Source organism: Jaminaea rosea, assembly GCF_003144245.1.
Source record: "Jaminaea rosea strain MCA 5214 unplaced genomic scaffold BDZ90scaffold_10, whole genome shotgun sequence".
Taxonomy (NCBI): domain Eukaryota; kingdom Fungi; phylum Basidiomycota; class Exobasidiomycetes; order Microstromatales; genus Jaminaea; species Jaminaea rosea.
In genome coordinates this window covers 536096-563676 of record NW_020289984.1, presented here as the reverse complement: position 1 = coordinate 563676, position 27581 = coordinate 536096, and the positions used below count along the sequence as shown (strand labels likewise).

The 27581-nt window shown below is 58.6% G+C and overlaps 17 protein-coding genes across 17 annotated transcripts; 5 read left to right on the top strand and 12 right to left on the bottom strand.

Annotated features, from left to right (window-relative positions):
- The first annotated feature begins 25 nt into the window (after positions 1-25).
- BDZ90DRAFT_254064 (replication factor A protein 3) lies at positions 26-1019 on the top strand. Its single transcript, XM_025507816.1, has 3 exons — positions 26-141; positions 261-432; positions 514-1019. The coding sequence occupies exons 1-3, from the start codon at positions 55-57 to the stop codon at positions 585-587; spliced, it is 333 nt and encodes a 110-aa protein (XP_025361237.1). The 5' UTR covers positions 26-54; the 3' UTR covers positions 588-1019.
- On the bottom strand, positions 590-1940 carry BDZ90DRAFT_233232 (2-phosphoglycolate phosphatase). Its single transcript, XM_025506562.1, has 4 exons — positions 1598-1940; positions 1380-1526; positions 1177-1316; positions 590-1094 (listed from the first exon to the last, which is right to left on the bottom strand). Exons 1-4 carry the CDS (start codon positions 1850-1852, stop codon positions 671-673), a joined length of 966 nt encoding a protein of 321 aa, XP_025361236.1. The 5' UTR covers positions 1853-1940; the 3' UTR covers positions 590-670.
- A 111-nt stretch (positions 1941-2051) lies between these two features.
- On the top strand, positions 2052-3163 carry BDZ90DRAFT_233231 (CIA30-domain-containing protein). Its single transcript, XM_025506561.1, has one exon. It carries the CDS (start codon positions 2108-2110, stop codon positions 2972-2974), a length of 867 nt encoding a protein of 288 aa, XP_025361235.1. The 5' UTR covers positions 2052-2107; the 3' UTR covers positions 2975-3163.
- A 420-nt stretch (positions 3164-3583) lies between these two features.
- On the top strand, positions 3584-5050 carry BDZ90DRAFT_280635 (putative saccharopine dehydrogenase; the record flags this gene model as incomplete). Its single annotated transcript, XM_025509296.1, has 4 exons — positions 3584-3812; positions 3902-4183; positions 4251-4568; positions 4645-5050. Exons 1-4 carry the CDS (start codon positions 3649-3651, stop codon positions 5048-5050), a joined length of 1170 nt encoding a protein of 389 aa, XP_025361234.1. The 5' UTR covers positions 3584-3648.
- Positions 5051-5513: 463 nt separating this feature from the next.
- Positions 5514-5984, top strand: BDZ90DRAFT_261423 (hypothetical protein; the record flags this gene model as incomplete). The annotated part of the gene is made up of 1 exon (XM_025508373.1): positions 5514-5984. The coding sequence occupies one exon, from the start codon at positions 5514-5516 to the stop codon at positions 5982-5984; it is 471 nt and encodes a 156-aa protein (XP_025361233.1).
- A 159-nt stretch (positions 5985-6143) lies between these two features.
- Positions 6144-6972, bottom strand: BDZ90DRAFT_221749 (Triosephosphate isomerase; the record flags this gene model as incomplete). Its single annotated transcript, XM_025504491.1, has 2 exons — positions 6144-6656; positions 6736-6972. The coding sequence occupies 2 exons, from the start codon at positions 6970-6972 to the stop codon at positions 6144-6146; spliced, it is 750 nt and encodes a 249-aa protein (XP_025361232.1).
- A 583-nt stretch (positions 6973-7555) lies between these two features.
- BDZ90DRAFT_233228 (hypothetical protein) lies at positions 7556-8095 on the bottom strand. The gene has a single exon (XM_025506560.1). The coding sequence runs from the start codon at positions 7890-7892 to the stop codon at positions 7665-7667; it is 228 nt and encodes a 75-aa protein (XP_025361231.1). The 5' UTR covers positions 7893-8095; the 3' UTR covers positions 7556-7664.
- Positions 8096-9201: 1106 nt separating this feature from the next.
- BDZ90DRAFT_43974 (hypothetical protein) lies at positions 9202-10340 on the bottom strand. The gene is made up of 4 exons (XM_025509594.1): positions 10125-10340; positions 10022-10054; positions 9674-9942; positions 9202-9567 (listed from the first exon to the last, which is right to left on the bottom strand). Exons 1-4 carry the CDS (start codon positions 10198-10200, stop codon positions 9493-9495), a joined length of 453 nt encoding a protein of 150 aa, XP_025361230.1. The 5' UTR covers positions 10201-10340; the 3' UTR covers positions 9202-9492.
- A 141-nt stretch (positions 10341-10481) lies between these two features.
- Positions 10482-11206, bottom strand: BDZ90DRAFT_261419 (hypothetical protein; the record flags this gene model as incomplete). The annotated part of the gene is made up of 5 exons (XM_025508372.1): positions 10482-10550; positions 10619-10788; positions 10852-10950; positions 11016-11048; positions 11128-11206. 5 exons carry the CDS (start codon positions 11204-11206, stop codon positions 10482-10484), a joined length of 450 nt encoding a protein of 149 aa, XP_025361229.1.
- A 17-nt stretch (positions 11207-11223) lies between these two features.
- BDZ90DRAFT_43901 (hypothetical protein) lies at positions 11224-12308 on the bottom strand. The gene is made up of 5 exons (XM_025509593.1): positions 12155-12308; positions 12035-12067; positions 11869-11967; positions 11634-11803; positions 11224-11567 (listed from the first exon to the last, which is right to left on the bottom strand). Exons 1-5 carry the CDS (start codon positions 12222-12224, stop codon positions 11499-11501), a joined length of 441 nt encoding a protein of 146 aa, XP_025361228.1. The 5' UTR covers positions 12225-12308; the 3' UTR covers positions 11224-11498.
- On the bottom strand, positions 12182-13235 carry BDZ90DRAFT_43882 (hypothetical protein). The gene is made up of 5 exons (XM_025509592.1): positions 13035-13235; positions 12943-12975; positions 12778-12882; positions 12546-12715; positions 12182-12473 (listed from the first exon to the last, which is right to left on the bottom strand). The coding sequence occupies exons 1-5, from the start codon at positions 13114-13116 to the stop codon at positions 12393-12395; spliced, it is 471 nt and encodes a 156-aa protein (XP_025361227.1). The 5' UTR covers positions 13117-13235; the 3' UTR covers positions 12182-12392.
- A 1-nt stretch (position 13236) lies between these two features.
- On the bottom strand, positions 13237-14481 carry BDZ90DRAFT_43872 (hypothetical protein). Its single transcript, XM_025509591.1, has 4 exons — positions 14208-14481; positions 14111-14143; positions 13923-14027; positions 13237-13867 (listed from the first exon to the last, which is right to left on the bottom strand). Exons 1-4 carry the CDS (start codon positions 14296-14298, stop codon positions 13548-13550), a joined length of 549 nt encoding a protein of 182 aa, XP_025361226.1. The 5' UTR covers positions 14299-14481; the 3' UTR covers positions 13237-13547.
- Positions 14482-16080: 1599 nt separating this feature from the next.
- Positions 16081-17222, bottom strand: BDZ90DRAFT_275308 (hypothetical protein; the record flags this gene model as incomplete). Its single annotated transcript, XM_025508873.1, has 5 exons — positions 16868-17222; positions 16765-16797; positions 16610-16702; positions 16382-16554; positions 16081-16311 (listed from the first exon to the last, which is right to left on the bottom strand). Coding segments are annotated over exons 2-5 (516 nt in total), but the record flags the coding sequence as incomplete, so codon positions are not given.
- Positions 17223-17265: 43 nt separating this feature from the next.
- BDZ90DRAFT_233221 (hypothetical protein) lies at positions 17266-17991 on the bottom strand. Its single transcript, XM_025506559.1, has 4 exons — positions 17854-17991; positions 17765-17797; positions 17603-17704; positions 17266-17526 (listed from the first exon to the last, which is right to left on the bottom strand). The coding sequence occupies exons 1-4, from the start codon at positions 17936-17938 to the stop codon at positions 17312-17314; spliced, it is 435 nt and encodes a 144-aa protein (XP_025361224.1). The 5' UTR covers positions 17939-17991; the 3' UTR covers positions 17266-17311.
- Positions 17992-18015: 24 nt separating this feature from the next.
- On the top strand, positions 18016-18567 carry BDZ90DRAFT_233220 (hypothetical protein). The gene is made up of 2 exons (XM_025506558.1): positions 18016-18260; positions 18335-18567. The coding sequence occupies exon 2, from the start codon at positions 18336-18338 to the stop codon at positions 18504-18506; it is 171 nt and encodes a 56-aa protein (XP_025361223.1). The 5' UTR covers positions 18016-18260; position 18335; the 3' UTR covers positions 18507-18567.
- A 580-nt stretch (positions 18568-19147) lies between these two features.
- BDZ90DRAFT_43774 (hypothetical protein) lies at positions 19148-22571 on the bottom strand. The gene is made up of 2 exons (XM_025509590.1): positions 22495-22571; positions 19148-22139 (listed from the first exon to the last, which is right to left on the bottom strand). The coding sequence occupies exon 2, from the start codon at positions 22122-22124 to the stop codon at positions 19227-19229; it is 2898 nt and encodes a 965-aa protein (XP_025361222.1). The 5' UTR covers positions 22125-22139; positions 22495-22571; the 3' UTR covers positions 19148-19226.
- Positions 22572-23745: 1174 nt separating this feature from the next.
- Positions 23746-27559, bottom strand: BDZ90DRAFT_43762 (hypothetical protein). Its single transcript, XM_025509589.1, has 2 exons — positions 25355-27559; positions 23746-25267 (listed from the first exon to the last, which is right to left on the bottom strand). Exons 1-2 carry the CDS (start codon positions 27252-27254, stop codon positions 23829-23831), a joined length of 3339 nt encoding a protein of 1112 aa, XP_025361221.1. The 5' UTR covers positions 27255-27559; the 3' UTR covers positions 23746-23828.
- Between the last annotated feature and the right edge of the window lie 22 nt (positions 27560-27581).

Genomic DNA, 27581 nt, shown 5'->3' with positions numbered 1-27581 from the left:
CCTCCGTCCAACTCGTCCTTCCTCTGCACCACTCATCGTCACGAGCAGTCTATCATGGAGCATCCTACGCCTTTCATCAACTCATCGCTCCTGCCGAACTACAGGGGTCAGATCGTCCGCATCACAGGAAAGGTGACGAAGGTAAGTCCCGCCTTGGTACTTACTCGCTCCTCCTCGCGCGAGGCTCACACTTGTCCTTCCTTGTCCTCCTTGCCCCCTCTGTGCTACTTCTCCCCTTTCATACTCCCTCGCGCACGCAGCTCTCCGCCTCGACCCTACTCATCCAGACAAGCGACATGGGCAACGTCGAGGTAGGCCTGAACAGGGACACGGATCTCGACGGGGCCAAATTCGTTGAGGTGATTGGCAAAGTGGCGGACAGTGGTGAGACGATCAGAGAGTTTACGAGCCTGGATCTGGGAGATGGAGTCGGTGAGTGCGCGCGTCAAGATGCCAGTGAGAGAGTGAGAGAAGATGAAGCTGACAGCAGGTAATTTGTTGGTTCGCACGCAGATATGAACTTGGTGGAGAGGGTAGTCACTGTGTCACAGAAGTTCCCGGGCCTCTTCACGCAGGCGTCCGATTGAGCGTGCGTCGCGCTGAGCTGAGAAGTCTATTGCAATACCACGACACATCAAAGCATCTATGATGATGATCCATCCCTCAGGCCTCACAGCTCCTTGACTTGATCCAAATCACCCAGACTCTCCACCAGGTAATCCGGGACAATCTCAGCCCCATCGCCCTCGATCTCCGCCCTCGTGCTAATCCCAGTCAACACCATCAAACTAGCGATATCGCCTCGATTCGCAAAATCGATGTCCGTATCCAGTCGATCACCCACAAAGATGGCCTTGCTTCGCTCAAAGTGCTTGGCAGCGAGGATTGTATCAAGCATATGCTGGTGGGGCTTGCCGATGATGGTTGGTTGGCGCTTGGTGGCGAAGAGGAGGGGAGAGGAGAGAGAGCCGGCCCCTGGCCATGGACCTCCGCGGGCGGGGAAGGTTGAGTCGTCGTTGGTCAGTATGAAATGACAGCCTCCGCCTACTTCGCCCGCTTTCGCCGGACCGTCGGCGCCTGGGCGGGTGAGATGCCTGTGACGGGCGTGCGTGTGGGGAAGAGGAGGATCAGCCCTTCCAGCTCCAAAATCGTCTTGTTCGGTGCGCTCTGGCTCACTTGTACGCCTTTGCCAGCTTGATGTACGACAGGTGCATATCGAAGCCACACATGACCGCCCCTACTGATGGGTCAATGGCCTTGTCATCTTGCAGGGTGGAGAAGTCCAGGGGAGGGAGGAAGACGTTGTCCTCCTTGGCCTGGGTCGCTCACAACTGGTCAGCTCTGCGTTGACTACAGCGCTCTACGCGGAGCATGCTTACCGTCCCACCGCAGTGCTGGATCCCCTCAGCATCGAGTTCCTCTTCGATCCCCTCCATACCAATGACGTACACCTTGCGGTCCGAAGGAAAGTTTAGCACCTTCTTCAAGTATACGGCGGCGGCGTACGACGACGAGAAGATCTCCGTCTGCGAGCCCACCACGAACGCAGTCAATGGTCAGCTCTGCCTCTCATCCCGATCCGCGGCATCCTACCCACCTCATCCGCCCTCACACCCAGCTTGACGAATTTCTTGAGGATCTCCTTCCTGCTCTTGCTAGCATTGTTGGTCACAAAGACGATCTCTTTGCCCCATCCTCTGAGCTTCTCCAAGACCTCTTTGGCTCCCGGGATGAGATCGTCCCCGGACCAGAGAACGCCGTCGCAGTCGAAGAGCCAGACGTCGTACTGCTTGATTAGCTTTTGGTATGCGCTTGCATCTGTTAGGTGTTGAAAGGTCTTTTGCGGTGGCATAATGAGAGAGGGACGAGGTAGGAGACCAGGTGGGAGGAAAGTCGGGAAGAATGAGCCGGGCGTGTGTGTTGGTTGCGAGTCAAGGCAGGGACGGACAGAGGAGCATCGACATCGGCCCGACGGAGAGACGAAGATGCAGGCGGAGAAAGGAGGAGGCCGTGCGCATCCATCCGTGCGAGGCTCGGGTTCCTCGGTGCTTTGCTCATGCATCTTTGCCTCCTCTCATCTTCTCTTCTCGCCTCACACTACGCCATCATGCCTCCCCTGTCTCTTGCACCCACTCCACTCTTCTCCCCTCACGCCAGTTCACCCGCAATAACATGGCGCACAGCCCTCTCGACCTTCAAGGCAGTCGACGACCGCGTGCGTGGAGGCTCGTCGACCTCGCAGACAAATCTCACTGCGAGTGGGCAGCTCCTCTTCTCCGGCTTCCTTGATACCACCACGCTAGGTGGGGCGGGATTTGCTAGCCAGCAGTATGGTCAGTCATTGCCTATTACGCTGGACAAGGCTGGGTGGCAGGGGTTGGAAGTCAAGGTCTGCTCGCCGCCGCCGTCACAGAAGGGAGGCAAAGAGGGGAACGACCAGCCCGGGGGAGGTAAAGGCCCCGTCACATCATATGTGCTCAATCTATACACAACCATGCCCGTCAAACGCCCCGATGGGCGCAACGAGTCCTCCACCGTGTACGAGTATAACTTCAACGTCTCGACCTCGTCGGCGGAGGTATCGGCCTTCCACCCAGCTTGGTCAGACTTTGAGCCTACGTACCGCGGCAGGCCTCAACCGTCCGCTCCAAAGTTGGATCCAGAGGAGATCAAGATGTGGAGCATCATGGCCAGGAGCGACTTTGGGAGTCAAAGTGGGCCTTTTGAGCTTGTAGTGGACTCAATTTCAGCTGTCAAGAAAGGAGACTCGAAGAAAGCTTCCCTGATGACGAAGAGAGGTATCAGTGAGGACGAAGAGGGCAACGAGTGGCTTCGTCCCGCTCGCCTGAATGGGGCAAAGGGGTTCGCGCTGTATGCCTTCTCGACTGTGCTCCTCGTTGCTTGGAGCGTTTGGGCTTTGGTGCCGGAAGCGTGGCTCAAGGCTGTAGGGGTGGATTGGTATCCGAGCAGGTGATAGGCGCCTATTCAGACATGAGAGGAAAGAATTGAGAGCTGATCGAGATCTCATCGTGACGCATGCGCAGGGAATGGGCTTATCTGATCCCCGCTTGGTCCATGGTCCTCGTCCTCTTCGTCTACGTTGCCTATATGGCGTACGGAGTCTACTCGACTCCCGCCTCTGACGACCTTGCTTCGATGACAGGTGAGCATGCAATCGACTCTCGAAGCACGAAGCACTGCCTGACGCTTCCTATCTCTTCAACCGCAACCGCAGACTCTCATGCCAAATGGGTCCCCATCCCTCGAGCGAGCGACATGTCCTTCGCTGAAGCTCAGAAGTTCATCAGGGACGGTGGACATCCGATGGTGATCCAGCAGCAAGCAGGCAGAGGGACGGGTATGCTGAGTGAAGATGTGTATGACGTGCCTGTTAGTGTAGTCGGTCGCTGAGAGGTCTGAGCACCCAACGAAGGAAATGAAATGCACTCGTGAGAAAGTGTTGAGCTGCACGAATCTTGCTCCACCTGCGCTTCTTCTCATCGCGTGGCCGTGGACTGGTCTGCCTCTGTCGACTCTCTCCGCCCGCGAATGCAATCTTCGGAGTCATCGGAGCTGCCCGCCGCTTCCTCGGGCTCGTCCACTTCTTCTCATCCCACCATCAACCCAATCCCCACTACTACGCCCATCATGTCAGGTCAACGCCAACCAATTTACCTCCGCTGCGAGATGAAGACGGCGGAGCACCGTGCTGCCTTGACCCCGACGACGGCAAAGAAGCTCATCGACGCGGGCTTCGACGTTACCGTTGAGCGCGACCCTCAGAGGATCTTTGATGATGAGGAGTATGAGCAGTGAGTGTGCCCTGCTGCCTCGGCAACACCTTCTTATCCATCAGATTGACTCATCACGACCTTGGCATATCGCTCGCTCCTTCTCTCAGGGTCGGCTGCACCCTTTCCCCGCACAACAGCTGGCCCTCTCTCCCTTCTCACATCCCCATCCTCGGCCTCAAGGAGCTCCCTAGCCCCGGTCCGCCCCTCCCTCACACGCACATCCAATTCGCGCACTGCTACAAGCAGCAAGGCGGATGGGTCGACGTGCTCAGCCGCTTCAAGCAGGGTGGAGGCAAGCTGTACGATTTGGAGTTCCTCGAGGATAGCAATGGGAGGAGAGTCGCCGCCTTTGGATGGCACGCCGGCTTCGCGGGGGCTGCTTTGGGTCTGTGAGTGCAGAGCAGGCCGAAGGAATCACCCTTTCGGTGCTAATGATCATCGCCTTCTTCATCGCAGCCTCTCTTTGGCCGAACAAGCAAAGGGCGCTCGCCTCGGCCCGCAGACTCGCTACCCCAACGAGGAGGAGCTGATGAAGGTGGTTCGCTCCCAAGTCGAGTCGTACCGCCAGACACGCAAGGATGGCAAGGTCAAGGCTCTCGTCGTTGGCGCTCTCGGTCGCTGTGGTCGTGGAGCTGTGGACTGCCTGCAAAAGGCCGGCCTGAAGGATGAGGACATCGTCAAGTGGGACATCCAGGAGACGAGCGCTAAGCCTGGTCCCTATGCTGAGTTGATGGAAGTGGACCTCTTTGTTAACTGCATCTACCTCAACAAGAAGTAAGTGACAACGAGCAGGAAGACAGACTGGTCTTAGTCACCTCGCTCACCCTCATCCCCCTCCGCGCTCCCAAAGGATCCCTCCCTTCCTGTCCCGCGAGTCCATCTCTTCGGCAGGCGCGGAGCGCAGGCTAGGCTGCATCGTCGACGTGTCATGCGACACGACGAACCCGAACAACCCTCTCCCCGTCTACGATATCAACACGACCTTCTCCTCCCCTACGGTCGACGTCGACGGGCTCGCCTCGGGCTGCGAGCCGCTCACTGTCATCTCCATCGACCATCTCCCGACGCTGCTGCCTCGCGAGGCGAGTGAGGCATTCAGCACAGATCTGCTGCCCAGCCTCCTCCAGCTGCCCAAGGCGCTTCAGGCCAATGGAGGCGAGGAGCTCAACCTTCCCGAGGGAGAGGGAGCCGTGTGGAGTAGGGCGGAGAGGTTGTTTAGGGAGAAATTGGGCGAGGCGGAGAAGGAGGGTGCGTAGAGCTCTCATGTGCAATATGTAGATCAGCCTATTCGTTGTTCTCTGCTCTGCATCAAATAGAAGTCGTGCCCTTTCTGAGGTCGTGATGAGTGAAGCCACTTTGAGTGAACCTGACGGCCAGTCGCGAGAAGTCAAGACGCGCTCGTGCCGCGCGGGTCGACTGGGGCCAAAGCTCAGTCCACATCGTCTGTTGCTCTCCGTCCGCTCACGACTTCGTTCACCCTCCATCACCAACATCCGCCTTGTGTTGCGCTCAACGATAACGCTACCTCAGCGTCCCACTGTCACAAAGCGACGGGGGCAATTCTATCGTCTCGCTTGAGGTCATCAGGAAACAGTGTCTCGCCGATACGAGTGCATATAATCAGTCAGGGCCCGGCCTAACCACGCGATTGACCAACATCCTCATCGTCCTCTCTCATCCAACCAATATCGGCGCTCAATCACGCCAATCACCAACCTCATGGAGGACCCTACCTTCTCACACTCTCACAATGACGGCGGCGGCGGCGGCCCATCATCCCCGCCCAACGCCAGCTCTGCGCAGCCCGCCCCTTCAAATTGGCACAACCCCTACTTAGGGCATCGACTCCTTACCCCCTCTCAGTCCCACCTCTTGGGAGAATACCATCGCCTTTCAACCACACTGCGTCGTATCCTCTCCACATCTGCTCAGCTGAGCGCCACGCGTCCGCATGCGCAAGTGCTCGATGAGTTGAGGGAGACGGAAAGGAAGATGGGTCTGGTGATCACCCTGTTCAAGGCTAGTGTGTGGAGCATCGTGGTTGAACAGGATGAGAGGGCTGAGCAGGAGAGGAGACAGAGGGAACAAGAGGAGGAGGAGGCGGCTTTTAGGGAAGAAGAGGAGAGGAGGGCGAGGGGAGGTGGGTATGCGGATCAGGAGGAGGAGGAGGATGAGACGGCGCGATACTGAGGGAGGGGAGCGATGCTGATGCTCTTCGCAGCTGAGCAGGCAAGCAGTCAGTCACACAGCTAGGCAGCTGCTATTGTAATTGTATCTATTCCTATCGCAGGCGCTTCCCTTCTTCCTTCCTTCCTGCCTTTCCTCCAGTCGTCGCCATCTCGCGCGCCCCTAGAGTTTAGCGTTGACAATGTCGACAAACTCGGGCTTCAAGCTAGCTCCACCGACAAGGAATCCGTGGATGCTAGGCTTGTTCGCCAGCTCCTTGCAGTTCTTTGCCGCCACACTCCCACCGTAGATGACGCGCAAGTCCTCTGCCTGGCCCTTGGGCAGCTTCTCTCCCGCCCACTTGTAGATGGCAGCATGAACCTCTTCGGCCTGCTCGGGCGTGGCAACCTTGCCCGTGCCAATAGCCCAGACGGGCTCGTAAGCCACGACGATCTTGCTCCAGTCTTGAGGGACCTTGGACAGGACAGCGTCAAGCTGACGAACGACGACGTTGATAGATTCGTTGGCCTCGCGTTGCTCGAGGGTCTCACCTACGCAGAGGATGACGGAGAGGTTAGAGGAGAGGGCAGCAGCCGTCTTCTCTGCTACGTCGGCGTCGGACTCGTGGAAGAGGGTACGACGCTCGCTGTGGCCGAGGATGACCCAGGGGATCGATGCGTCCTGGAGTTGCGAGACCTACGAGCGGGGACGAAGGCCACGCTGCGGGGTCAGCGAGAGCTCGACTATAAGGCAATCTCTATCGCTCCTAACGCACCGAAATTTCTCCCGTGAAAGCTCCGCTAGCCTTGTGGTACGCATTCTGTCCCGCGAGAGCGATCTTGGACCCCTGAAGGGCCTGCTGAGCACCGAGCAAGTGGAGAGCAGGGGGAGCAATGACGACCTCGGTGTTGGGGTCGAGCTTGGCGCCCGTGAGCGTGGAGATGAGCTCCTTGCCCGACGAGAGAGTGCCGTTCATCTTCCAGTTACCGCCGACGAAGAAACGAGGTGCCATTTCGTGTTATGTGATGGGTTGGTGTGGTGTTTGTGTGTGAAAGGAAGGAAAGAGGAAGAAGACCCTGCTGCGTTGGAGCCTCGACGTTGCGTTGCGTTGCTCTGTGGCCTCGACGGACAGACAGAGAGCCAGACGAGCCTCCACGGCGTGGATCCAATCCAATCGATCGCGCGGCGAGACTCGGCAGCCTGACGGCCCCAACGCACGGGCGCAGCATCTTGTCGTCTCGCCCAATCTCCATGTCACGCACGCAGCATCTTCCTCAATGTCTATGATGCGTCCATTTGCTTCTACAACGTCGATCGCACACATCACGGCCTCCTCATTCGTATCCTCCGCTTCGTCAGCCCAGCAGCGCTCGTCTTGTTGTCATGAGGACAAGTGACCGTCGCGTCCACCCCGGCAAAGAAGCTGATGATCGTCTCACCCGGCCCAGCCTGCACCACATCCACGTCCACATCCACACACAGCGTCCCTTGATCAGCATGCATCGATTCACTCAGCGCTCGACCCCTCCCTACGCGCGGCACTCACATAGCTATCCGGCATATCATTGAAGTAGACGGAAGCCAATCCGTGCAGTCTCTCCTCATTCGTCACTGCACTTCCACTGTGCTCAAAGTAGAACTGGAAGCTGTTGCTGCCCCCATCTGAGCACATGATCGTCAAGTAGCCTTGAGTGTTGTCTACGATCAGGTAAGTGACTGCGGAAGAGTGTGTCCGGATAGAGGGGAGTCAGAGGGTGTCGAGGCTCGAGGTCGGCAGGATAAAGCATGCTCACTGGAGCCGATGGCATCGGTCTCCTGGGCGATGATGCCGCCGTTGTTCGTGATGTTGATGAGCGGGTCTTGCAGACGGAAAGCTCTGATGGGGGTGTAGATGCCTGCGACGGTCGTCGAGGCGAGGAGCTCCGCAGGCATTATGGCACGGCCCTCCCGTCAACTCTTCGTGAGAGGGGAGTTACTTACAGTGCGCATTGACGGCCGCATTGCAGTACTCGCCTGCTCGAGGATTCGCTCAGTAGACCCGAAGTCAGTCACCTCAGAGCAGCTTGGTGAGACTGTCCGTCGCTCACTAAGCTGGTCGGCATGGACGGCCGTGCTGATGGTGAGAAGGAGCATAGTAGCCACAGCGCAGATGGTGAAGGCGAGGTGACTCATCGTGCGCCAGAAGGTGGGAGGAAAATCCGACAGAGGGAGAGGATCAATGTCGAAGCCGAAAGACGAGAGGCGAGCAAAGAAGAGCTGGCTTGGCGAAATGGAGCCGCAGCACCAGCAAAATGGCAACGGCAACGGCTTGCCACAATGAGGCTGTGAAATAGCGCCGACGATGGGCAAAGGGCCTTGTCATACGGGACACCGAGTCACGGTGAGTCTGATTGACAGATGGATGGATGAATAGACTCGTATTTGCGACGTCGACGTTTGCCTGCCCGCAGGTGGTCCGCGCAACGTCTGCCTCGTACTTGTACCACTAATGAGGACACGTCACCGTCGCATCAACACCAAGGCTACTGCTATGGATACTCTGGCCGGTGCCAGCCTGTCAAAACAGCAAAGGGCAAGCACAGTGTCAGCTCTTTACGCCTGTCACCTCATGCCCGCCTCGCACACACTCACATAATTGTTCGAGTTGTCATTAAAGTACACCTTGGCGTTACCATGATCCGCCGTGTCGACAGTCACGGAGCTAGAGGTGTGTCCAAACTCGAAGAAGAAGTTGTTGCTCCCGCCATCCGAGCAGGTAATGGTCATCTTGCCGGCCGAGTCGTCTTTGAGCAGGTAGGTTACTGCGATGTTTGCGCGGGGCAGGACGAGTAGGTGAATCGAGGAAAGCAGAGCTGCGACTCGACGCCAATGATCGAGTCTGCCCCCGCCCGACGCACTCACTGGCACCGACGGCGTCCCTCTCTTGACTGACCACGTCGCCCCTCGTCATGTCGATATCCGGATCCGCATTACGGTAGTTTGCGATCGGCGAGTAGAGGCCTTTCGAGAAGGCAGACGAGGTGGGTATGGGAATCAACTCGCCTTCTTAGGGTCGACGAGCCTCTCGCACTCGTTCGACTCACAATGAGCGTCCTTGGCACCATTGCAGACCTGGCCTGCGAGGTGAGAAGGGGCTGGACAGATCAGAAGGTGCACACAAGGTGTGCAGCAAGTCAATTCACGTAGAGTGGCACCTCCAAAGGCGCGGCTCGCGAAGAGAGCGCTGAAAGCGCCGAAAGCGACTAAGGTAATGGCGACGAGGTGCATGGTGGAAGTCAGGATGGGTGGATAGAAGAGAGAGTGATGTAGGCGGCTCAACAGCAGAACAGCGAGGCGGTGGGCGAGAGGCAAGCCGCTGTCGTCGCGATCGAGCACTCCCAGGGTAAGGATCGCGAAGGAGCCTGCGGGTTTTTATGACAGTATGGGCTCACGATCAGAGTGGGCATGATGGGTCGCTAATGATCTTTCATTTTGGGCAAGCGCTGGGACGAGCGAGCGCATAGGGGCACAACAACTATGAGAGTAAGCACACTCAGTGGGGGCAGGTCACCGTAGCATCAACCCCGACAGAGTTGCTACGCAAGATCAGCGTCTGGCCTATGCCGGCCTGGCAGACGAACGAAAGGGAGGGGGAGGAGTCAGAATCATGATTCGCACTTGCTGACTGCTCGCTCCTCGCCCCTCGCTCCTCGCTCTTCGCCCCTCGTACTCACGTAAACACCAGGATTGTCATTCAAGTACACCTTGGCATTACCGTTCAACACCGAGTCCACAACGATCGAGCTAGCCCCCTGACCAAAGTCAAAGAGAAATTTGTTGCCTCCTCCATCGTGGCAGAAGATCGTAAGTTGGCCTGCAGTGCCGTCTTTGATCAGGTAGGTGATGGAACCTACAGGGTCCCTCTCTTGGCTGACGATGGCGCCCTTCGTGGCCTTGATCTCGGGATCTTGGGTACGATACGCCGCGATAGGGGTATAGAGGCCTGTGATCCCGCGAGAAGGAGAGTGAGCTTGTTCTCCTTCTCTACACGTCTCAGGCGCCTGTTCGCTAGCAACACTCACAATGAGCGTCCTTTGCGCCGTTGCAGACTTGAGCTGTAGGTACGTAGGAAGGAGGGAGTCGGTCAGAAGACCGTGGCTCATGCTTTGCCGCCCCTTGACTCACGAAGGGTCGAAGCGCTGGCGAGCGCGGCGGTGAGGAAGGCGCATAGGGCGATGAAGGTGGGGTTCATGGAGCGCATGCTTGGTGAAGCGTATCAGGCGAGGTGAAGAGAGACTCAACTCAAGCGGACGGAGCATCGACCATTGGCACAGATAGATGGTGACCGGCAATCTCGCATGGCGAGGAAGTCATCAGCGGCTCACTACTCGCAATTGTCGTTTGGACGGGCCGTCAGCGATGCCACTCGTGAGCGGCGACAAGGTGGCGGGCCGCTTGGTTGAAGCAAGAGGCAGGAGAAGGGGATAAAGTCTGAGGATATGGAGGTGCAACAAGCGAGCTAACATGCCCAGCCGCCTCCCACTAGTGAGGGCACGTGACCGTAGCGTCAATCCCAGCCGCGGAGCTAGCGATGGTCTCTCCCGTACCGGCCTGGTCGGCAAGCAGCGAATAGCTCGCATCAGTGAAAGCACTTTGACGCCGTCTGCACCGCCACATACCAGGCGACTGGGCATGTCGTTGAAGTACACCTTGGCGTTGCCATGCACGTACGGGTCACCCACGATGGAGCTTGCGCCGTGGGCCCAACTGAAGTTGAAGCGGTTGCTGCCGCCGTCGTTGCAGAAGATGAGCATGCTGCCCGTCGTTCCGTCCATCATTAGATAGGTGACTGGGACCAGTCGAGGACGTTGTGAATGCAAGGTGGAGGAGGGGCGGACATAATCGTACTCACTGACACCTTTACCGTCCCTCTCGGTGTGAAGGACAGAGCCAGTCGTCGTGGACATCGTAGGGTCCTCCATACGCTGAGCAGCGGTTGGAGAATACATGCCTGCGCCAAAACGGTATGTTTAGCCGGAAGCCATGGCCGAACTTTTGGCTCTCGCTGTGACTTACAATGGGCATTATCGGCGCTCTGGCAGGCCAGCTCTGCGAGCGCGCAATGAGAAGAAAGGAGGTGTCATTTCTGCTCGAACGACTTGGCAAGCAGGACAGGCGTGCCTCTCACGGATGGTGCTGGGCTCGGCCTGGACGAGCGACGCGACGAGGTAGGCGGACAAGGCCAATGCTGTGAGAATAAAGTGCATTGTGGGGAGTCGAGACTTGTGGGTGAGGATGAGGAGAGAAGCAAAGAGTGTCAGCTCGAGCATCAGGTAATGGACTTGCTTGACGTGCGTCGGAAGACCTCCCGCCGCTTTTGCGGGCGAGCGGCAATGAAGGGTCAGGGTCAGGGTCAATCAAGGGCCAGGGTCACGGCGTGACAGTCACGATCACTGGCGCAAGGGTACGGGGGCAACGCTCGCGACGAGGGAGAGGTGGACATCGATTCGGAGGGATGGGCAGGTCACAGGACCTCTTTAGCTGTCACGACACCGCCGCTTAGTGAGGACACGTCACTGTCGCATCGACGCCAGGTGTGGAGCTCTTGATCGTCTGGCCCGGACTAGCCTGTTGATGCAGGGTATTCAACAGTCAGTCTCGCATCTCGGTCGCTTGTTGCACTCGCACACGCACATAGACGTCCGGATTGTCGTTGAAGTACACGCGGGCAGGCCCTCTCGAAGCGGGATCACTCGTGATCTGGCTTCCAGGCAGACCAAGCGAGAAGGTGAAGCGATTGGACCCGACACTCTTGCAGAAGATGATGTACTCTCCAGTGCTGCCTTCGTCGAGGAGATACGTGACTGTGCGTAGCGTCGTGTGAGGCAAAGAGCTACTGTGCTACAATCTGACGAAGACCATAACTCACCTGAGCCGACGGCATCGCGATCCTGGGCGAGGATGGAGCCAGTCTCGGTCTTGACTTCTGGGATGCTCCATAGAAAGGCCGCGATGGGCGAGTAGAAGCCTGTGAGTGCGGCAGCAGGCTCAGCCTGAGGTCACCTTGTCCTTCGCCTTTCGTTTCAAGTACGCGCAGTAGGCATTGTTAGCCGCATTGCACAGGGCCTCTGTGTACGCGCACGATGTAGGCAGTCATGGTTCAGCAAGATCCAGCTGGTCTCGTCAGTGGTCTCGTCGTATTGTACTGTACTCACGCACATCTTCAGCCGGGTCGGCTGCGATGAAGCAAGCGTAGGCCAACAGAGCAATAAGGCTGAGGAGCATTCTGCGATGTACTGGGTGTAAAGCAGTGGATGAAGCGGTGCAATGTTCAGCGAGGCTCACATCGTCGGCAAGTCAGAGCAGGGCAGAGGGCGATCGCCGTTATGATGCCGCAATGGCAAAGTGGAAGAAAGTATTGAGTCACCGCCTCTGCAGCAGCACCGATTGCACTCAAGGATCATTACAGAAGGGGCAGTGAATCGTCGCGTCGACAGCCTTGGCGTGAGTATCGATCATTCTGCCTCTAGCTGCCTGTGGAGCGAAGAGGCGGTCGATTGCCGGTGAATACAAGGTCTCGGTACGCTGCTAGATTTCGTGCCTCACATGAGCATCGCCTCCGTCATTGAAGCCCATCGTGGCCTGACCGGTCGAAGACGCTTGGTGCACAATCGACGAGTACGTGCTGTTGAAGAAGAAGGCGAATTCGTTCTCGCCGCCCTTCGCACATGCGATCTTGATGTTTCCTCGAGCATCGTCGCCTATGACGAAGGTGTCTGTAGGGCGGAAGCATGTGAGCCAATTGCTTGCAACTTTGCGGGTACCGCCACGACATCACAAGAATTGATTGCGTCAACCTCATGGTAGAAAATCTGGCCCCAGAACATGTGAATCGTGGGAGCCGTTCCATTGGCGAGTGATTCACCAGGAGGTGTGTAGATGCCTGCGTACGGTGGAGTGTTCAGTCCTCCACTCTGGCGCTACGAGACTCGTCGTGGCTCACAATGCGCGTTAGGTGATCTATTGCAGATTTGAGCTGGTCAGCGAGTACAGTTGGGTCAGCGCAGCGAGATTGCAGATGAGCAGATGACGCACCCATCGAGGGGGCTCGAGTCTTGGCAATGCGAGCCACAGCAGTCGTGGCTGCGAGGGCAAACAGTAGTACGAGCTGGAGCATGTTGATCTGAAGAGTGGACTAGCCAGTGAGAAGGGAAGAGATGGGTAACGAGAAGGAGCACTACCTGGATTTGACATCGGCGCTCCAACACGGTCGCCGCAGCTCAGCAGCCGGCGCTGCGACACCGCTATGACACGCTTGCTGCCGAGCAGCGCCGGCGCGACCACCTTGAGAGTCCTACGTGGACAGAGAGTCTGAAAGGCCCGTACAAGTAGGTCATCTCGTGGCGAGACGACGTACAACACTGTATTCTTCTTCACTGATATCGTCGGTGAGATATGTCATTCAAATGGAGGTGTTGGATCGTTGAATGAGGATCTAGTAGCGCTGTAGAGGACTCGAGCATAGAGACTATAGGAGCTGAATGGGGCCCGGAACTACGCTAGGCTTGGAGAGCCTTCCCTCACTAAGACCTTCGTACCGATCAGCGCCTAGAACGGGCAGTGTACCGTTGCGTCGACACCTCTCATTCGGGTGCTGACGGTGGACCCTGGGGCAGGCTGTGGAATGAACCCGAGACAAACGCAACGTAAGTAATGTACGGACGTCTGCGGCGTTGCTTGGTCGTGTGGCCTCACATGAGCCCCAGAACCATCATTGAAGCCCATCGTGGCCAAACCGGTCGAGTTTGGGTAGTGCTGAATCGAGGAGTAGTCCTTGTCCATGTAGATTACGAAGAAGTTTTCGCCACCACCCTTGGCGCACTTGACCGTGGTATAGGCACTTGCACTCTCGGTCAGGAGATAAGTGACTGCGGCACGCGACCAATTAGCCTCGGGCTTGGCCGATTGGCTGTTGCGACTCACTTGAGCCGATGGCGTCGACCTGCTGGTCGATGGCCTGGCCGCGGAATACTTTCACCGGGAGACATCCACAATCAGCAATTGACTCCTGGGGAGGGGTGTAGATGCCTGACAATACAGCATGCAGCTCGTCAATACCGTACTGTACAGAACGTTGCCTGATCGACGATCTGAGTCTTCAAGTGACTCACAGTGAGTACTGGGGTCCCCATTGCAATGCTGAGCTGGTAGGCAGGTATCGCTCGGACTAGTCAGCGCTGGCAACCTGACGGCCAACAAGGTACTCACCGATGGAAGCTCTGCGAATCGCGGGAGGAGGAGGAGCGGCCGCAAGCATGGTCGCCAGTCCGGCAAGAAGCAGAGTTAGGCGTGCAAGCATGGTCGGGGCAGGGCTGATGGAAGGACGGAGCGATGGCTAGGAAATTAAAGGGTATTGGTGTGTCGTCTCGTCTGTATACGGTAGCATTCATTTCGTGCCCATCGCCGAAGAGTTGCGCCGATCGGAGGCACTGAACCGCCGCGCATGCATCATTCACGCGGCCGTTACCGTCGGTCTTCCTGTAGCCTATTGTACCGGCTCAAGCTGCTTTGCGACGGAATAGAATTGATCTTCGCTGCTCCTGGCTCACATGATCACCCGCAGACCACGATGATCGAGCGGTCTGCAAGGTAGACGCTACTGGTAGACAGGGCATTAGACAGGACCGCGAAGCGCGACTACAAGCCCAGACAGTGACGGAAGGTCTGGAGGAGTCGAATGGAAAAGCACAGTAGAATGTGGCGGATAGATGGCAGTAGTGAGGGGACCTGAGCGCACGCTACAGCCCTGTAGCCTGGTCGAGCTTTCGTGTTCGCCACTGCCTAGAATGGGCAGTGGATCGTCGCGTCAACACCGAGCATCCGAGTCGTGAAGAGAGCCCCTGGGGCAGGCTGGTATGGCATGAGGAAATGGGGCAGCGTCGGCGTCAGCAGGAGACTCTGCGGCGCTGCCTCGGTCTGTTGCCTCACATGACCCCCAACGCCATCATTGAAGCCCATCGTAGCGTGACCGGTCGAACTTTGCTGGTGCTCAATCGACGAATAATTCTTGTTGAAGTAAAATTCAAAATCGTTCGAGCCGCCTGTACCAGTTCAGAGGGGGATGAAAGAATGGTATTAAAGGTAAGAAAGTACGACGGAGAGAACTGGTAAACATAAGTTGAACGGGCCTCCACGCGTGCCACGTGGCGTGACACCGCCTCCCTTCGCACACTTTACGGTCATGGAGCCGAGCGAATAGTCCTCGATCAGCCAAGTGACTGCGGCGCAAGAAATATCAACCTTGTGCCTGCCAGATCAGCAATGTCGACTCACCGGAGCCTATCTCGTCGATTTCGTAATCGATGATTTTGCCCCATTCCATAGTTGGACAGGCATAATTAGGTACACGTGCATTGATGGGAGGGCCGTAAATGCCTGTGCTCATGCAAGTTGTGATTCGTGTTCCTTCTCGACGCGGTCAGGACTCTCGCGGCTCACAGTGGACATTGGGATCCGCATTGCAGCGTTGAGCTGGTAGCGTATCGCTCTGAACGGTCAGCGTGCCGTAAGGAGTCGACTTGCCAACGGTACGCACAGATGGAAGTGCCACGAGCTGCGGAAGGAGGAGCGGCCACAGCGAGAGTCGCTGTGACGACGATGAGAAGAGCAAGGGGAAGCATTGTAGTAAGAGTGCGGCCAGTGGAATGTAGGAAGGCAAAGGAGGAAAATTTGGAGTACTGTATATAGCATCCATTTCATCATCGCCGCCGATCGGATGCACTCATCTGCCAGACCACCCGCGTTGCCATCGGTCATCCTACGACTCACAAAGCGGCCCGTGCCGTTTGCGGCGGATTTGATTTCGATCTTTCAGCCACGGATCGAATGATCACACGCAGGTCAAAAGCATGGTGCAAGGGACAGCGAACCGTGACATGAAGCTCAGCGTGTTGACTACTGTCCAGATACCGTTCCCAGCAGATAGATAATTGCCAGAGGGGCACGGGACGTCTTGCAGTGCCATGACAGATCGAGGCGCGGCTCGAGCGCGCCAAGACTTGTGTCCGCTCACGCTATTCTGGTCATCCTCAGCGACGACGGAGCGAGAGGGAAGATCTCGTTTTGTATTGAGTTCTTTTGAGACTTTAGTTGGCCGGACAATGAGGGAAGGTTTGGAAGGGTCGAATGTGAAAGGCACAGTCGAACGTGGCGAATGAAATGGGAGTACAGTAGTGAAGGGGCCTGAGCGTAGGCTAGCCTAGCCGAGCTTTGCATCAGCGAGGCCTTCGTGCTCAACCCCTTTTGCGAACGGGCAAGAGATCGTCGCATCGACACCTGCCATGTGACTGAATGCGCTCGAACCGGGTTTAGGCTGTGAACACGGAATCGCAGAACGAATGGTCAGCAGGAGAAGCTGATGCTGCTTGGATCTACTGCCTCACATGAAGCCCTCCGTCGTCATTGAAAGCGATCGTAGCCCGACCAGTAGACTCCGGACGGTGGTCGATCTGTGAAAATTTGTTCTGAAAGAGAAAGTAGAAAACGTTTTGGCCGCCACCCTCTGCACACCTGACCGTGATGGAGCCGACGGAATTTTGCTCAAGGACGAAGGTGGCTGCGACGCAAGAGATGTCAGCCTTGTGCTCGAGAGACCAGCCTCCGCAACTTACATGAGCCGATGTTGTCGACCTCGGTAGCAATGACGCTGCCGGAGGACATGCGCACTTTAGGATATTCGACCACGGATTGGCTAGCGTAGATGCCTGAAAACATGCCACTCGTCAATACTGTTTGCCGTCGACTGCTCGGCTCTCTCGGGACTCACAATGGACATTGGGGTCTGCATGGCAGCGTTGAGCTGCAGCGAGCGCAGTATCACTTGGAGCGATCAGCGCAGGTAGCGGGCGAGCGATCAGGGGCATACACACTGACGATCGAACCACGAGCCGCTGGAGGAGGAGCGGCCACGGCTAGAGTCACCGTCACGACGAGGAGGAAGATAAGAGCAGGCATTGTAAGAGGTAAGGCTGGTTAATGCAGGAGGGAAAGGAGGTCAGGAGATATGACATCTCTGGAACTCGTCATTGTCGCCGATCGGATGCACTCATCTGCCGGGCATCGGCGACAAGCAAAGCGGTCCGCGTTGCCATCGGTCATCCTACAGTATGATCCACAGTGCGGCCCGTGCCGTCGGCGCGTTTGATATCGATCCTTCCAGCCACGGATCGGACAATCACCCGCAGATCAGGAGCATCGAGCGGCTTGCAAGGCATACGCTAGACGGGGCAGCGAATAATGACATCAACCCCAGCGTGGTAACTGTAGATGGCTTTCCCAGCGGCTATAAATTTAAGAGGGCGAAGCACAGGTTATCAGGCCGAAAGGTCCGCTGCAATCACGCGCCTGGACTTCACCTGCGTGGACATCGCGTCATTGAAAGCGACCGTAGCCTTACCAGACGACAAAGCGGCGTGGGTGATGACCGAGTATCTGCGGTTCAGCGAGAAGTAGAAACCATTCCTGCCGCCACCGTTCAGGCAGCTGACGGCGAAGCTGCCGTGAGACCCCTCGTCGAAGAGATATGTGGCTGCGGAGCGAAGTTGCAAGGTCAGGCGAGTGTTCTGAGTCAGATGCTGCGGTTCAGAAAGGCAAGCGCAACTCACTCGCGCCGGTCTCATCGGTTTCCAGCCAAAGCAGCTTGTCATCATCGGTGAGGTCGATGCTGTTAGGATGAGCGAGGTATTCTCCACGAGGAGTGTAGAAGCCTAGACGCGGGCACACCGTCAGCGGCCTTAGCTCAGCACGCCTTGCTATGGTTGACTCACAGTGGCGGTTCCTTTCCTCATTACAGGCATGGACTGCAAAGGGAGTCAGCATCCATCCCGCCACAATTCGATGAGAGTTGCCCACCTACTCAGCGTAGCGTTCGCACCCTGCACAGCGGGCAGAGATGCCGCAGTAGCCAATACAATGGCGAGCAGCTGCAGGAGGCGAGACATGCGTGGTGTCCGTGAGCGGCGTAGGTGTGGTGACAAAGTGCAGCAGCGAGATCGTCGGAGCCCCAAGAGTTGCTCACCCGGACGCCAAGGCGCAACAGGGTCAGCTGTCCCGCAGAGCACAGCCGTCGTTGCTGCGGACAATCGCTGGGTCGGAAGACTTCCCCCGACAGGGATGGCATCAAAAGCGCCCAGGTGTACCGTATGGCTGACACTCCGGAGCGACGCCATAATGTGCCGCGGTAGCAAAGGGCCGACGACAGCGCCAACAGAACTCCGGTAGGGCTTCTTGGGCCAAGGGTTGTACACAGCGCCGCTCTTGAGCCTAAATCTTGGCGAGAGGTACTTGAGCTGGGCCCTTCACAGCTCTAGGACCCTCTCCGCATCTCGCGTACTCACCATGGTCTTCCTCACCTTCGCCCTCACGCCCTTCGCACTCGCCTTGATGGCTCTCGCCCCAGCCTACCAGGCCAAGCACATGGTCTGCACCTGGAAGCCGGGAATCGGGTCTCCCAATCAGTACAAATACGAGAAGGCGAGTAGGCGGCCGCGCGTGCCGCTTTCCTCATGATGCTTCGCGTAGCTGACGTTGATCTCACCCTCGCTTACCGCAGTTCTGCAACGCTCCTGTCACTCTGAAGGAAGAGGTGGACATCAATACTGGCCTCTACAGGACGATCGGCACGTACTCTTGCACCGGTGTCCACCGAGACGAGCCATCGCGGGTCGCCGACTGGAATGTGCTGAGGGATAACATACTCAACTTTGGTAAGCTGCTCTTGACCTTAGCTAGGTACGTCTCAGTGTCTGACTGACTCTGCCCTTCTCGCTGTTCAGGCACCCCCTGCGGTGATGGTGGATGGTACGTATGGCCTCACGACTACTGCCCTGAAGAGGACTTCGCCATCTGTCTGGGAGCGAACTCTGAGCAGGCTGTCAGCCCCGCCTGCTGGTACGTCAATGCCAACGATGACTGTACGTATACGATTGAGGAGGAATGAAGCACCATTGGCGGGCCAGACTGACTCAGTGTCCTTGGCCTTCGCTTCGGGCAGGCGAGTGGCCCGACGAGCTCACGCTCGACCAGGTGCCCAGCTCTGTCGACATCTGGTACAAGCCCACGTAGGGTCTTGAGTGTCGCCGAACCCTGTTGTTCACCTCGCGCACCATGCTCGAAGCTGATGTCAAAATACATTACACCACTTTCACATCACAATAAATTGAATCATTGTCCCAATTGGCCTGTGTATTTCTTGAAAGCCTCTACCCCCTCGCGCGCACCCCTCGCGCGCTACATCGCAAACCCGTACCTCCTCTCTGCCCCAGCCGACTTGGGCCACACCAGCTCTGCTTCCCCCTCTTGCTGCTGGCCCCGGGCACCACGGCCACTACGCTGGACCTTACTCTTCGTCGCAGCCCCAATAGGAGCTGCACTCTTACTCCTTCCCATGCCCACTCCAGCGCCCATGCCCGCTCCGCTTCCCAGACGCAGGTCGAGTGGAGCAGGTCTACCCAGCTTCGTCTTCCCTTCTGAGGCAGCGGCAGTCGGTGAGAGGACGTCGAGCTGCAGTGCTTCGAAGAGAAGCATGGCTGACGCGGAGCTGCGGGCGGTAATGTAGCCGCTTGTGGTGGCAGGAGATGTTGGCGGTGAGAGGGTCGACCAGCTCCCACCAGTGCCTGCCTGTTCGTAGTAGCCCGGGCTTTGACTCGGGCTCGAGCTGAACGTCAAACCAAGCCCACCGCGCCTGTTCGGACTGGCGGTGAGCAGCTGCGCCTCACCCATCTCGCCCGACCCATACAGCGAGGGTGGCGTGGCAGGCCCGACAGTACCGGCTGCACTGCTCCCACCAGGCGTAGAGAGACCGACGAATGTAGTCGCGGCACTCCCTGGCACAATGCCGCTGCCCCTCCTCCCCCCACTGCTGAATGTGCCGCTGCCGCTCCCCCAGCTGCTCGGGCCCTGCGACTGCGAGCTGACCGCACTCCCGTAGCGTGTGGAGACGGGAGACGAGGAGCCGTACGAGGTGTAGGAGCCGCGCGAGGAGTTTGAGCCCCGCCTCGCCCCGTGACCGTATGGCTGGCGAAGCGGCACCACTGGAGCGGCGGTGCTGGTGATCGAAAGCGGCTGAGCTGCTTCCGCCGTGCTGGACGACGAAGAGACGTCGCGCTCCACTAGTGGCGGCAAGGGGAAGTGTGCCGCCAATGGTGAGGGCACAGAGTAGACAGACGCGGCAGAGGCGGCAGAGTCTGCCCTCAGCCTGCCCATGGTCGATGTAGATGCCGGGCGGAGCAGCTTTCTGTCGGTCGTGAAGATGATCTCCTCTTCTTCGCTCCCGTTGCCGGCAGAAGAGGCGCGCATCGAAGCGCGTCGCTGCTGCTCCTGCTCCTCGCGCAGGTAGCTCTCCGCCATGTCGAAGTACGTCGGCACCTCAGGCAACGGCCCACTTGGCGGAGGCATGGGAGGTGGGGTAGCCGGCAAGCCTGCGATGCAGGCAGACCGCGGCCTAGCAGAGCGGGGAAGAGAACCAAAAGATGCAGAGGGGGAGAGGCGTAATGGACGGTGTCGAGGTGGAGGGGTGTTGCCTGCGTGGGCTTCCGCACCCATGCTTGCGCCACCGAGAGCCAGAGCAGGGCCAAGCTTGCGACGACGCTCCCGCAAAGGTGAGCGCGGCGGCAAGGCCGGGCTCTTGATGACTGGTGAGCCTCGCGTTGGGGTGAGAGGAGAGGGAGTGGAGCTCAGCGATGCCGATGAGAGCGAGGGATTGCGCGGCGATGCGAGAGGGGACGAAGCTGCCATCTGTTGACCTAGTGGGTTGGCAGGACGAATCGTCGCATCCGAGTCACCGCGATGCTGTCGCGAGGAGATACGATCGCCTACGGGCGGTGTAGGGGGCATGACTCTGCTCTTGCGCTTCGAGCGGCGACGTGGCGATGACGTGCGCGAGGAGCTAGCCGTACCACCCGCGGTCGGGGAAGCCGGCTTGCTGCTGGCTGCCCGAGCATGGCTACTGAGCGCGGACATGGACTGAGAGTGGGGCAGGTCAGGTCGTCTTGCAACAGTTGGCGAATCACCGCTGCCGTTCGTGAAGCCGCTCCTGCGGGCGCCCATAGCTAGCAGTCGACTTTCATCTGTAGCGAGTAGCGAGGGGAGCTCAAAGTCGAAGTTGCTGAGCGAGAGGGCTTCACTTGGCGGTCGCATCGAAGACGGGCTCGCAGCTGGTTGGGCACGACGAGGCTGCGGTTGAAGCAGTGAGCTTTGCGCGATAGTGGAAGAGCTGGTGAGCTCAGCGTCACCATGACTCATGGCTCTCGAAAAGGTAGGGCGAGGGGCGGGGCAAACGCTGCTGCGGAGCTGAAGGGGTGGCACAGGCGCCGGTCGTGGAGCGGCAAAGGTCGGCAAGTCCATTGACGAGCTTGTAGCTGAGATGTTGCCCACATTCACGGGCACTCGTCGATCCCTACTCATGCTTGTGCGCGAGATGGGCGGCGCTTGCGTTGGACGACGTTGAGTGGAGGGCTTTCCTGGCTGCGAGAACGGGACGGGCAGAGCGTCGAAGGGCAATAGCTCGCGACCTCGCGTCACGGCGACCAATTGAGTTGGGGTGATGGTTGGCTTGCTGGCACCGAAGTCCAAGCTCTTCTTGCTTGATGACGAGGGCCGACTACTCGTGCTGCCAGCCGAGGAAGTGAACACATCCCTGCTACTTCTCCAGGGATTGCGACCCGCGGACGAGTCATTGCTGGACGTCAAGCTGGGCGAGTTCTTCAGTCTGGCCAACCGCCTTGTATTGCTTGAGGGCTCGGGCGAGGTAGACGGTGACCAATCGAATCGACTGGCCAGCTTCTCCTCTTCCTCTTGCAGCGCCCCATAGTCTGTTGGGACTGGCTTGGGCTCAGGCTCCTTGTTGGCGTCCTTTGCCTTGGAGTACAGCAGAGGAGAGCGAGGTGACTGTGGATTCGAGGGCTTGGCCTGCTGTGGGCGGCGTACTGCAAAGGGAGTAGGGAGGGGAAGTTGCTGCACCACGACAGCCGGCTTGGCTTTGGGCGCTGTCCCTGCTGATGACGATGAGGAGGATCTGATGTGGGCAGCTTCGGCGGAGGAGGGTACCGGCCGCGAAATCTTTGCCAAGTCAAGGCTACCTCTCTCGCCCTTCTGAGAGAACAAGGAATTGAGCCGTGTAACGAGCATCGTGGATGGAGAGGACCGAGAAGCTGTTGAGGGCCGTTGCAAGTCTTGAGATCGGGTGATTTGGTGTTGGCTCTTTTGCGACAGGGGCACCTGACGAGCAAAAGCTGGAGGTGGGCGCGGCTCTTCGTGCTCGCTACCACTATCGCTGTCCGTTTCGTCTTCGACGTCTCTCTGTAGCGACCTGATGATTCCCGTATCGAGGGAAGAGGTTCGACGAAGAGGCCTGAAGGAATATAAGGTCGCCATCTTGTGCCAACGGTCCGATGACCTTTTGCTTTTGAGGAGTCGGCGAAGGCGAAGGGTTGAGCCCTTGAAGTCCTCGGTGGAGCGATACTGGCTGACTGAACTTGAAAGCAACTCGGTCGGAGGAGGGGAGGGATTAGCGTGGGTAGCGGGTCAACCTGGACCGCGAGAGTGAGTAAGTCCGCACGACGGTGATAATGATGGGGAAGAAGGGAGAGATTCAAGGGCTGGACGGCGACGGCGAGTCGATGGAGGGATGCGGATGAACGAATAGGACAGGATGGATGGGATGATGCGATGAGAGATGTTTCGGGAGTCGCACGTCCGATTCAAAGATCGAGGTCAGCTCGTCCTGACTCTCTTGCCTCCGACTCGAGACATGGCAGGGTCTCCTCGACGCTACAGGCAAGTGTTCCCACTCCACCATCCTTGTGCGTCCTATTGCCTAGCCTGGCCTGGCCCGGCCTCCATCGAAGACATGCTGATTCGCAGCCGACCGGCGGTCCTTGAAGCGCAACTTGCTCAATCAATCGATCCGACACCACAGCAGCAGCGGCCGGCTGCTCCCTCTCTCTGCAGCATCATCATCATGCTTGGTGGTCGCACTCGTCGTCGATGACGATCGGAACTTTAATGTCGGAGTGGAGTTGCGTGGTAGAATCTGGGATAGGCAACGAGGAGCGGAGATGAGACTGCTATGCGCGGCCAGAAAGCGTGTCTTCGATGCATGCGGACGCGTCAGATTGCCCAGATCCAGGTCAGGCCACTCCCACGCGGCGCGCGCCACGGCGAGGGAGCGTCGTGGCCCATTACGGCTCAATGCTTCCACTACCTACGCGTCAGGACGCCAAGAAGCAGCAGCGTCGTCGCGATGCGATGTGAATGATCATGTTCAGGGCGACGATTGTTTTGAACGACCGCGGCGAATTAGTCTCACCTGCCTGTCAATGCGTCAAGCACCGTTCGAGTGGATGGTTCACGCACCGTCACCATCATCGACGACCGTCAGGCAGGCAGGCAGGCAAGACGCTCTCTCAGCTGCCTGTCACCACGTCGTGACGTCCAACGCCGCTAGCGTACCCCAATTTCACCTCGTTTCGACCGGACTCCGTAAACTTGCATTGCACACGCTGCGACGTCGTGAGTTGCGGCTTCTCAATCCATTGCATTCGACCGTCCAAAGAAGAAAGGAGAGGAAGAACAGGAGAGGAACAATAGAGGCGAGAGGGTATTGGTGCGAGAGCGAGAAGAAGCAAACAGAACGAAGGATGAATAGTAATACAAGCGGAGAATAGGGGGACTTGGGGGTAAGAGGGAAGGTCTATAGCCGAGTGCAGAGCAGGAGGGCAGAATGTGACGTGGTAGAGGGGTGGAGGATGAAGGCAAGGGAAAGGCACGCAGGCCGTCGGCGCGATGCGCAGCCAGACTAAGCCTACCATCCCTCTACGGCTGAGCGTTCGCTCAGAATGCAGTCCCAGCCGCCTCGCCTCTCCTCAGCGCGATGTGATTCCCCGATCCCGTCGGATCCACGGGCCAGTCGATGAACAACGTCAATCGAATCACCACCTCGTCTTCCACGGCGGTAATTGCTGAGTCCTGACTACCCTGACGACGGTGGCCAGTTGCGGCGCTCGGCGCATGCTGCTGAGAGCTGCTGCCTGAGCTTCCGTTACTGCTACCCGGGGTGCCCATCGCCCCCGTCGCGACATCGGTCCCCTGGCGTCGATGTACGAGCGCCAAGTGGAGCTCGGGCAACTCAAAGTCCACGGGAACCTCACCGCTAAGCTCGAACATGCCCGCATCCCAGTGGAGCCACTCGCTCAGCCAGATGGGCCACGTACCGTGCGCTTGCATGCTCGCATCGTCCAGGACCGGGACGTACTTGCCGCGACGGTTGGAGCGCTTGCCCGGAGAGCCGGGAGCGCCACCCATCATTGCTGCTCCGCCTGGTGGAGTGAGCTTGATACGGATACGCTCGCCCATGGAGACGTTAGCCTCGAGGTGTTCGACGAACCCGGAGCGGGAGGTGGGACGTTGTGGAGAGCCAAGGGCGCCGGCGGGCGTGCGTGGGGCTTGGTGCTGCTGGCGCGGAGGAGTGGCTACGGCACGCATGGTGTCCTCTGGTCGAATGTTGGACGCGATGCTCGAGCCACCGAAGAAGGAGGGAGGACGAGGGGAGTGAGCTTGCACTGCCTGCGGGTATTGGATGTGTGCGAGGGCTTCCAGATGGCTAGGAGGGAGAGGCTCGGTAGGGGAAACGGCGTTGTTCTCACGGTTCTGGCCGACCATCTGGCCGACCTCGTCCTCCGCATCCTCAAAGGCACCGCTCGGATCTTCGAGGTGCATGCTCCTTGAGTGGTGGTGGCCACGAGTGACATCGGGGCGACGACTCTGCACTGACCCTTGCCTGGCGAGCGTGCGTACGTCTACACGCTGCGCCGTTCCAATGACGTAGGGGTCGGACTCATTGGTGGGCATCTCATCGGCAGCAGGAGTGTCGAAGGTGTCTGACGCAACGAAGGAGGGCGAATTCTTGCTGTGCCCGCTGCGGTGGCGCATCGGATTGGAGCGACTCGAGACGCGCAAATGACGACCACGCCCACTCATGCTGCTGTCGCTACCACCGCGGCGAGTCGGCACCTCGTCCACCTCAATGACGGGAGCGAGGGCATTGCCGTGCTGGTGCTGCTGGTGGCCGCTGATGGGCACTCCACGAGCTGCGGCTTCCGTCGAAGAGTAGAAGAGATCCTCCTCCCAGCTCTCTTTGCTGCGCATGCTCAAGTGGCTGCGTGATGGCGCTGTGCCTGTGCCGCGGTACGGGTCGTCCGAATCGGGCGTGTCGCCATCGAGGTCGAGTCCCGTGAGGCCGAGCCCTTGGGAGTCGGAGCGACCGCGATGAGCTGATTGGGATGGCGGGTGGGCGAGAACCTGAGCGTGAGAGGCCTGAGGGTCCGCCTGCTGCGAGAGGTTGCGTGATGACCACTTACGAGCACCGGCCACGAGTGCAGACATGAAGCCATGCTGGCGAGGTGCAGCGTCCTCTCCCGATGCTGCGTTGTCCATCGCAGGGCTACCACCGTAGTGCCTACCACCAATCAAGATGCCCTTCAGATCCTTCCCCTGCTCCTCGTAAGGCGAGTTGGCCTGCACCATTTGGGGCGTCGTCTTCTCGAGGTGCTTCTCCTTCTTGTCCGCCTCCTGCCCCCACATGGGCGACGCATCATTGTTGGTGAGCGTGCGCTCGGAGAAGGCAGGAGACTTGCCCGGCACGATGACATTGCCGTGTCTGTCGTGCTCTTCGACTGCGCAGCATCGTCGTGCAAAGATGAGGAGAAGGATCAGGATGATGATAGCGCCTACTGAGCCCAAGCCTGCCGCGAGACCGATCTTGGTGCGTTGCGAGAGACCGTTGCCAGATGAGGAGCCGTCGTCATTGCCATCGCTTGGGGCAGGTGCGCGGCCAGGATTGGAGCCCTGAGGCGCGATGTAGAAGGATGCCGAGTTTGAGGGACTGTCGCTCGCGTCGGCGCGACGCTGCGGATTGTTGGAGGAGGAGGATGACGCTGCGGCTGCTGCTGAAGAAGCTGCGCTCTGTAGCGTCACCTTGACCTTCTCATCCGAGCCCATCTGCGGCGCCGTACCAGACAGGACAAGGCTCGAAGCATCGAAGTGGACCCACTGGCTCGCCGACTCGGGGTCCAGAGCCAGGCTGATGGTATGCTGCGCGCTGTCCCGCACGTACTCGGCGAGGGAGACGCTGAAGTCTTGCCCCGGCATGACCATAACGTTGGGAAGTGTGGCAGCGGAGAAGGTTGGCGGGAAGAGGTTGACTGGCAGCTTGGCGTTGAGGGACTTGCCCAACGAGTTGGTGACAGTGAGCGGCAGAGAAGTGTTGGAGGCTGTTGCGTCGCTGTTGGTGGGCGGAGTTCCCTTCAGCGTACGTGTGGGAGCGTCGTAGCTGAGCCAAGGGAGGGACGACGTGTCTGCCGTGACATTGATCGAGTTGGCGCTGGCAGGATGGCCATCGACGAGGAATGCAGAGAGCGGGATGGTGTAGCTGACTTCTTGGCCCGCCGTAGCATTGAGTGCGGGCAGAGCTGTCGCTGATCCAGCCGCAGATGAAGACGTCGCCTCTGCGAGGTTGCCCGTGCCCAAGACGATGCTGATGTTGGTGCTCGTCCCACCAAATTTGCCCTGTAGGTTCGACCCCGTGAGCACAAAGACGAACTCGGTGCCCTCTGCACCAGGCACATTAGGCGCAATACCCCACATGGCGTACGTCTGCGGGCTGTACTTGAGCCAGCTGGGCAGCGGCTGGTCGTGATTGATCGTCGCATGCGTGTACACAGCGTCGCCGCTGGGCAGGTAGAAGGTATCGCCCTGCCATCCAACTGAGAAGGACCAGCCCCACGGAATGTGAAGCTTGTTGCCTGGCAGGATCTGTGAGCGACCCAAGGAGGATGCCATGGGGAGCTGATCGGCCAGCGAGGTACGCAAAATAGGGCTCTGTTCGTTGACGACGATGAGGTCGAAGGACGAGGATGACGAAGGAGAGCCAGACGAGGCTGCGGTGATGGTGACGGTGCTTTTGTCCTGGTTGCCCTGTGGTGGTGTGCCGGTGAAGGTGCGAGATGCCTCGTCGAACTTGGCCCATGATGGGAGCCCCTTGGCTGAGTATTCGATGTTGTCTTCGCCGGTGAAGGTGGTAGGGGAGAAGGTCCACGAGTAGGCCTGACCTGCGTGGGCTATCTGCGGGTATTGGTCGGCGAGTGGTCGTGATACGCTGAGAGCTGCGACGGCTGACAGAAAGCAGTGTGGTGATGATGCCGCCAAGAAGGCGACGGTCGCTGCTATCCGCCGCCATGGTGATGATGTTGATGAGCGCATGATTGGATGACGGCGAGCGCGAGCCGCGTGTGGGAAGCTGGGGGCGGAGATGGAGCAATTAATGAGTGTGTTGGAGCGAGAGCTATCGCAGTGTGGTAAGGTGAGGGAGACTAAGCAAACGAGTAGCGGCGAGCCGCACGCTCTCTAAGGGGACCAACGAGGGGGATGGGACAAAGGGAGCGGGAGACGTGGGTGGTGGTAACAGGGACACGAGCGCGGATGGTAAGATGGTGAAATGAAAAGGACGCGACAGTGAGAGTGACCAGCCCTTGCCTCCCAGCCAGCTCTTGGCCCCGATCTCGGTGGGCTTGCCATCACCGAGAGAAC

Excerpts from the sequence above, each read along its gene's own strand:
- BDZ90DRAFT_254064 (XM_025507816.1), top strand. The coding sequence starts at position 55 with ATGGAGCATCCTACGCCTTTCATCAACTCATCGCTCCTGCCGAACTAC. Across the intron at positions 142-260 it reads TCACAGGAAAGGTGACGAAG|CTCTCCGCCTCGACCCTACT; the intron begins GTAAGTCCCGCC and ends TCGCGCACGCAG. Across the intron at positions 433-513 it reads GGATCTGGGAGATGGAGTCG|ATATGAACTTGGTGGAGAGG; the intron begins GTGAGTGCGCGC and ends GTTCGCACGCAG.
- BDZ90DRAFT_233232 (XM_025506562.1), bottom strand. The coding sequence starts at position 1,852 with ATGCCACCGCAAAAGACCTTTCAACACCTAACAGATGCAAGCGCATAC. Across the intron at positions 1,317-1,379 it reads TCCAGCACTGCGGTGGGACG|GCCAAGGAGGACAACGTCTT; the intron begins GTAAGCATGCTC and ends TGAGCGACCCAG. Across the intron at positions 1,095-1,176 it reads AAGCTGGCAAAGGCGTACAA|GCATCTCACCCGCCCAGGCG; the intron begins GTGAGCCAGAGC and ends CGCCCGTCACAG.
- BDZ90DRAFT_233231 (XM_025506561.1), top strand. The coding sequence starts at position 2,108 with ATGCCTCCCCTGTCTCTTGCACCCACTCCACTCTTCTCCCCTCACGCC.
- BDZ90DRAFT_233228 (XM_025506560.1), bottom strand. The coding sequence starts at position 7,892 with ATGCCTGCGGAGCTCCTCGCCTCGACGACCGTCGCAGGCATCTACACC.
- BDZ90DRAFT_43974 (XM_025509594.1), bottom strand. The coding sequence starts at position 10,200 with ATGCGCTCCATGAACCCCACCTTCATCGCCCTATGCGCCTTCCTCACC. Across the intron at positions 9,943-10,021 it reads CGGCGCAAAGGACGCTCATT|GCCTCTATACCCCTATCGCG; the intron begins GTGAGTGTTGCT and ends GCGGGATCACAG. Across the intron at positions 9,568-9,673 it reads ATGACAATCCTGGTGTTTAC|GCCGGCATAGGCCAGACGCT; the intron begins GTGAGTACGAGG and ends TTCGTCTGCCAG.
- BDZ90DRAFT_43901 (XM_025509593.1), bottom strand. The coding sequence starts at position 12,224 with ATGCTCCTCAGCCTTATTGCTCTGTTGGCCTACGCTTGCTTCATCGCA. Across the intron at positions 11,804-11,868 it reads TCGCGATGCCGTCGGCTCAG|TCACGTATCTCCTCGACGAA; the intron begins GTGAGTTATGGT and ends CGCTACGCACAG. Across the intron at positions 11,568-11,633 it reads ACGACAATCCGGACGTCTAT|GCTAGTCCGGGCCAGACGAT; the intron begins GTGCGTGTGCGA and ends CTGCATCAACAG.
- BDZ90DRAFT_43882 (XM_025509592.1), bottom strand. The coding sequence starts at position 13,116 with ATGCTCCAGCTCGTACTACTGTTTGCCCTCGCAGCCACGACTGCTGTG. Across the intron at positions 12,716-12,777 it reads GGTTGACGCAATCAATTCTT|ACACCTTCGTCATAGGCGAC; the intron begins GTGATGTCGTGG and ends TCCGCCCTACAG. Across the intron at positions 12,474-12,545 it reads ATGACGGAGGCGATGCTCAT|GCAGCTAGAGGCAGAATGAT; the intron begins GTGAGGCACGAA and ends TTCGCTCCACAG.
- BDZ90DRAFT_43872 (XM_025509591.1), bottom strand. The coding sequence starts at position 14,298 with ATGCTTGCACGCCTAACTCTGCTTCTTGCCGGACTGGCGACCATGCTT. Across the intron at positions 14,144-14,207 it reads GATTCGCAGAGCTTCCATCG|CTCAGCATTGCAATGGGGAC; the intron begins GTGAGTACCTTG and ends CCTGCCTACCAG. Across the intron at positions 14,028-14,110 it reads TGGGGACCCCAGTACTCACT|GCATCTACACCCCTCCCCAG; the intron begins GTGAGTCACTTG and ends CTGTATTGTCAG.
- BDZ90DRAFT_233221 (XM_025506559.1), bottom strand. The coding sequence starts at position 17,938 with ATGTCTCGCCTCCTGCAGCTGCTCGCCATTGTATTGGCTACTGCGGCA. Across the intron at positions 17,798-17,853 it reads GGGTGCGAACGCTACGCTGA|TCCATGCCTGTAATGAGGAA; the intron begins GTAGGTGGGCAA and ends CTCCCTTTGCAG. Across the intron at positions 17,527-17,602 it reads AACCGATGAGACCGGCGCGA|CCACATATCTCTTCGACGAG; the intron begins GTGAGTTGCGCT and ends TTCGCTCCGCAG.
- BDZ90DRAFT_233220 (XM_025506558.1), top strand. The coding sequence starts at position 18,336 with ATGGTCTTCCTCACCTTCGCCCTCACGCCCTTCGCACTCGCCTTGATG.
- BDZ90DRAFT_43774 (XM_025509590.1), bottom strand. The coding sequence starts at position 22,124 with ATGCTCGTTACACGGCTCAATTCCTTGTTCTCTCAGAAGGGCGAGAGA.
- BDZ90DRAFT_43762 (XM_025509589.1), bottom strand. The coding sequence starts at position 27,254 with ATGCGCTCATCAACATCATCACCATGGCGGCGGATAGCAGCGACCGTC. Across the intron at positions 25,268-25,354 it reads TGCACTCGTGGCCGGTGCTC|CTCATCGCGGTCGCTCCGAC; the intron begins GTAAGTGGTCAT and ends CATCCCAATCAG.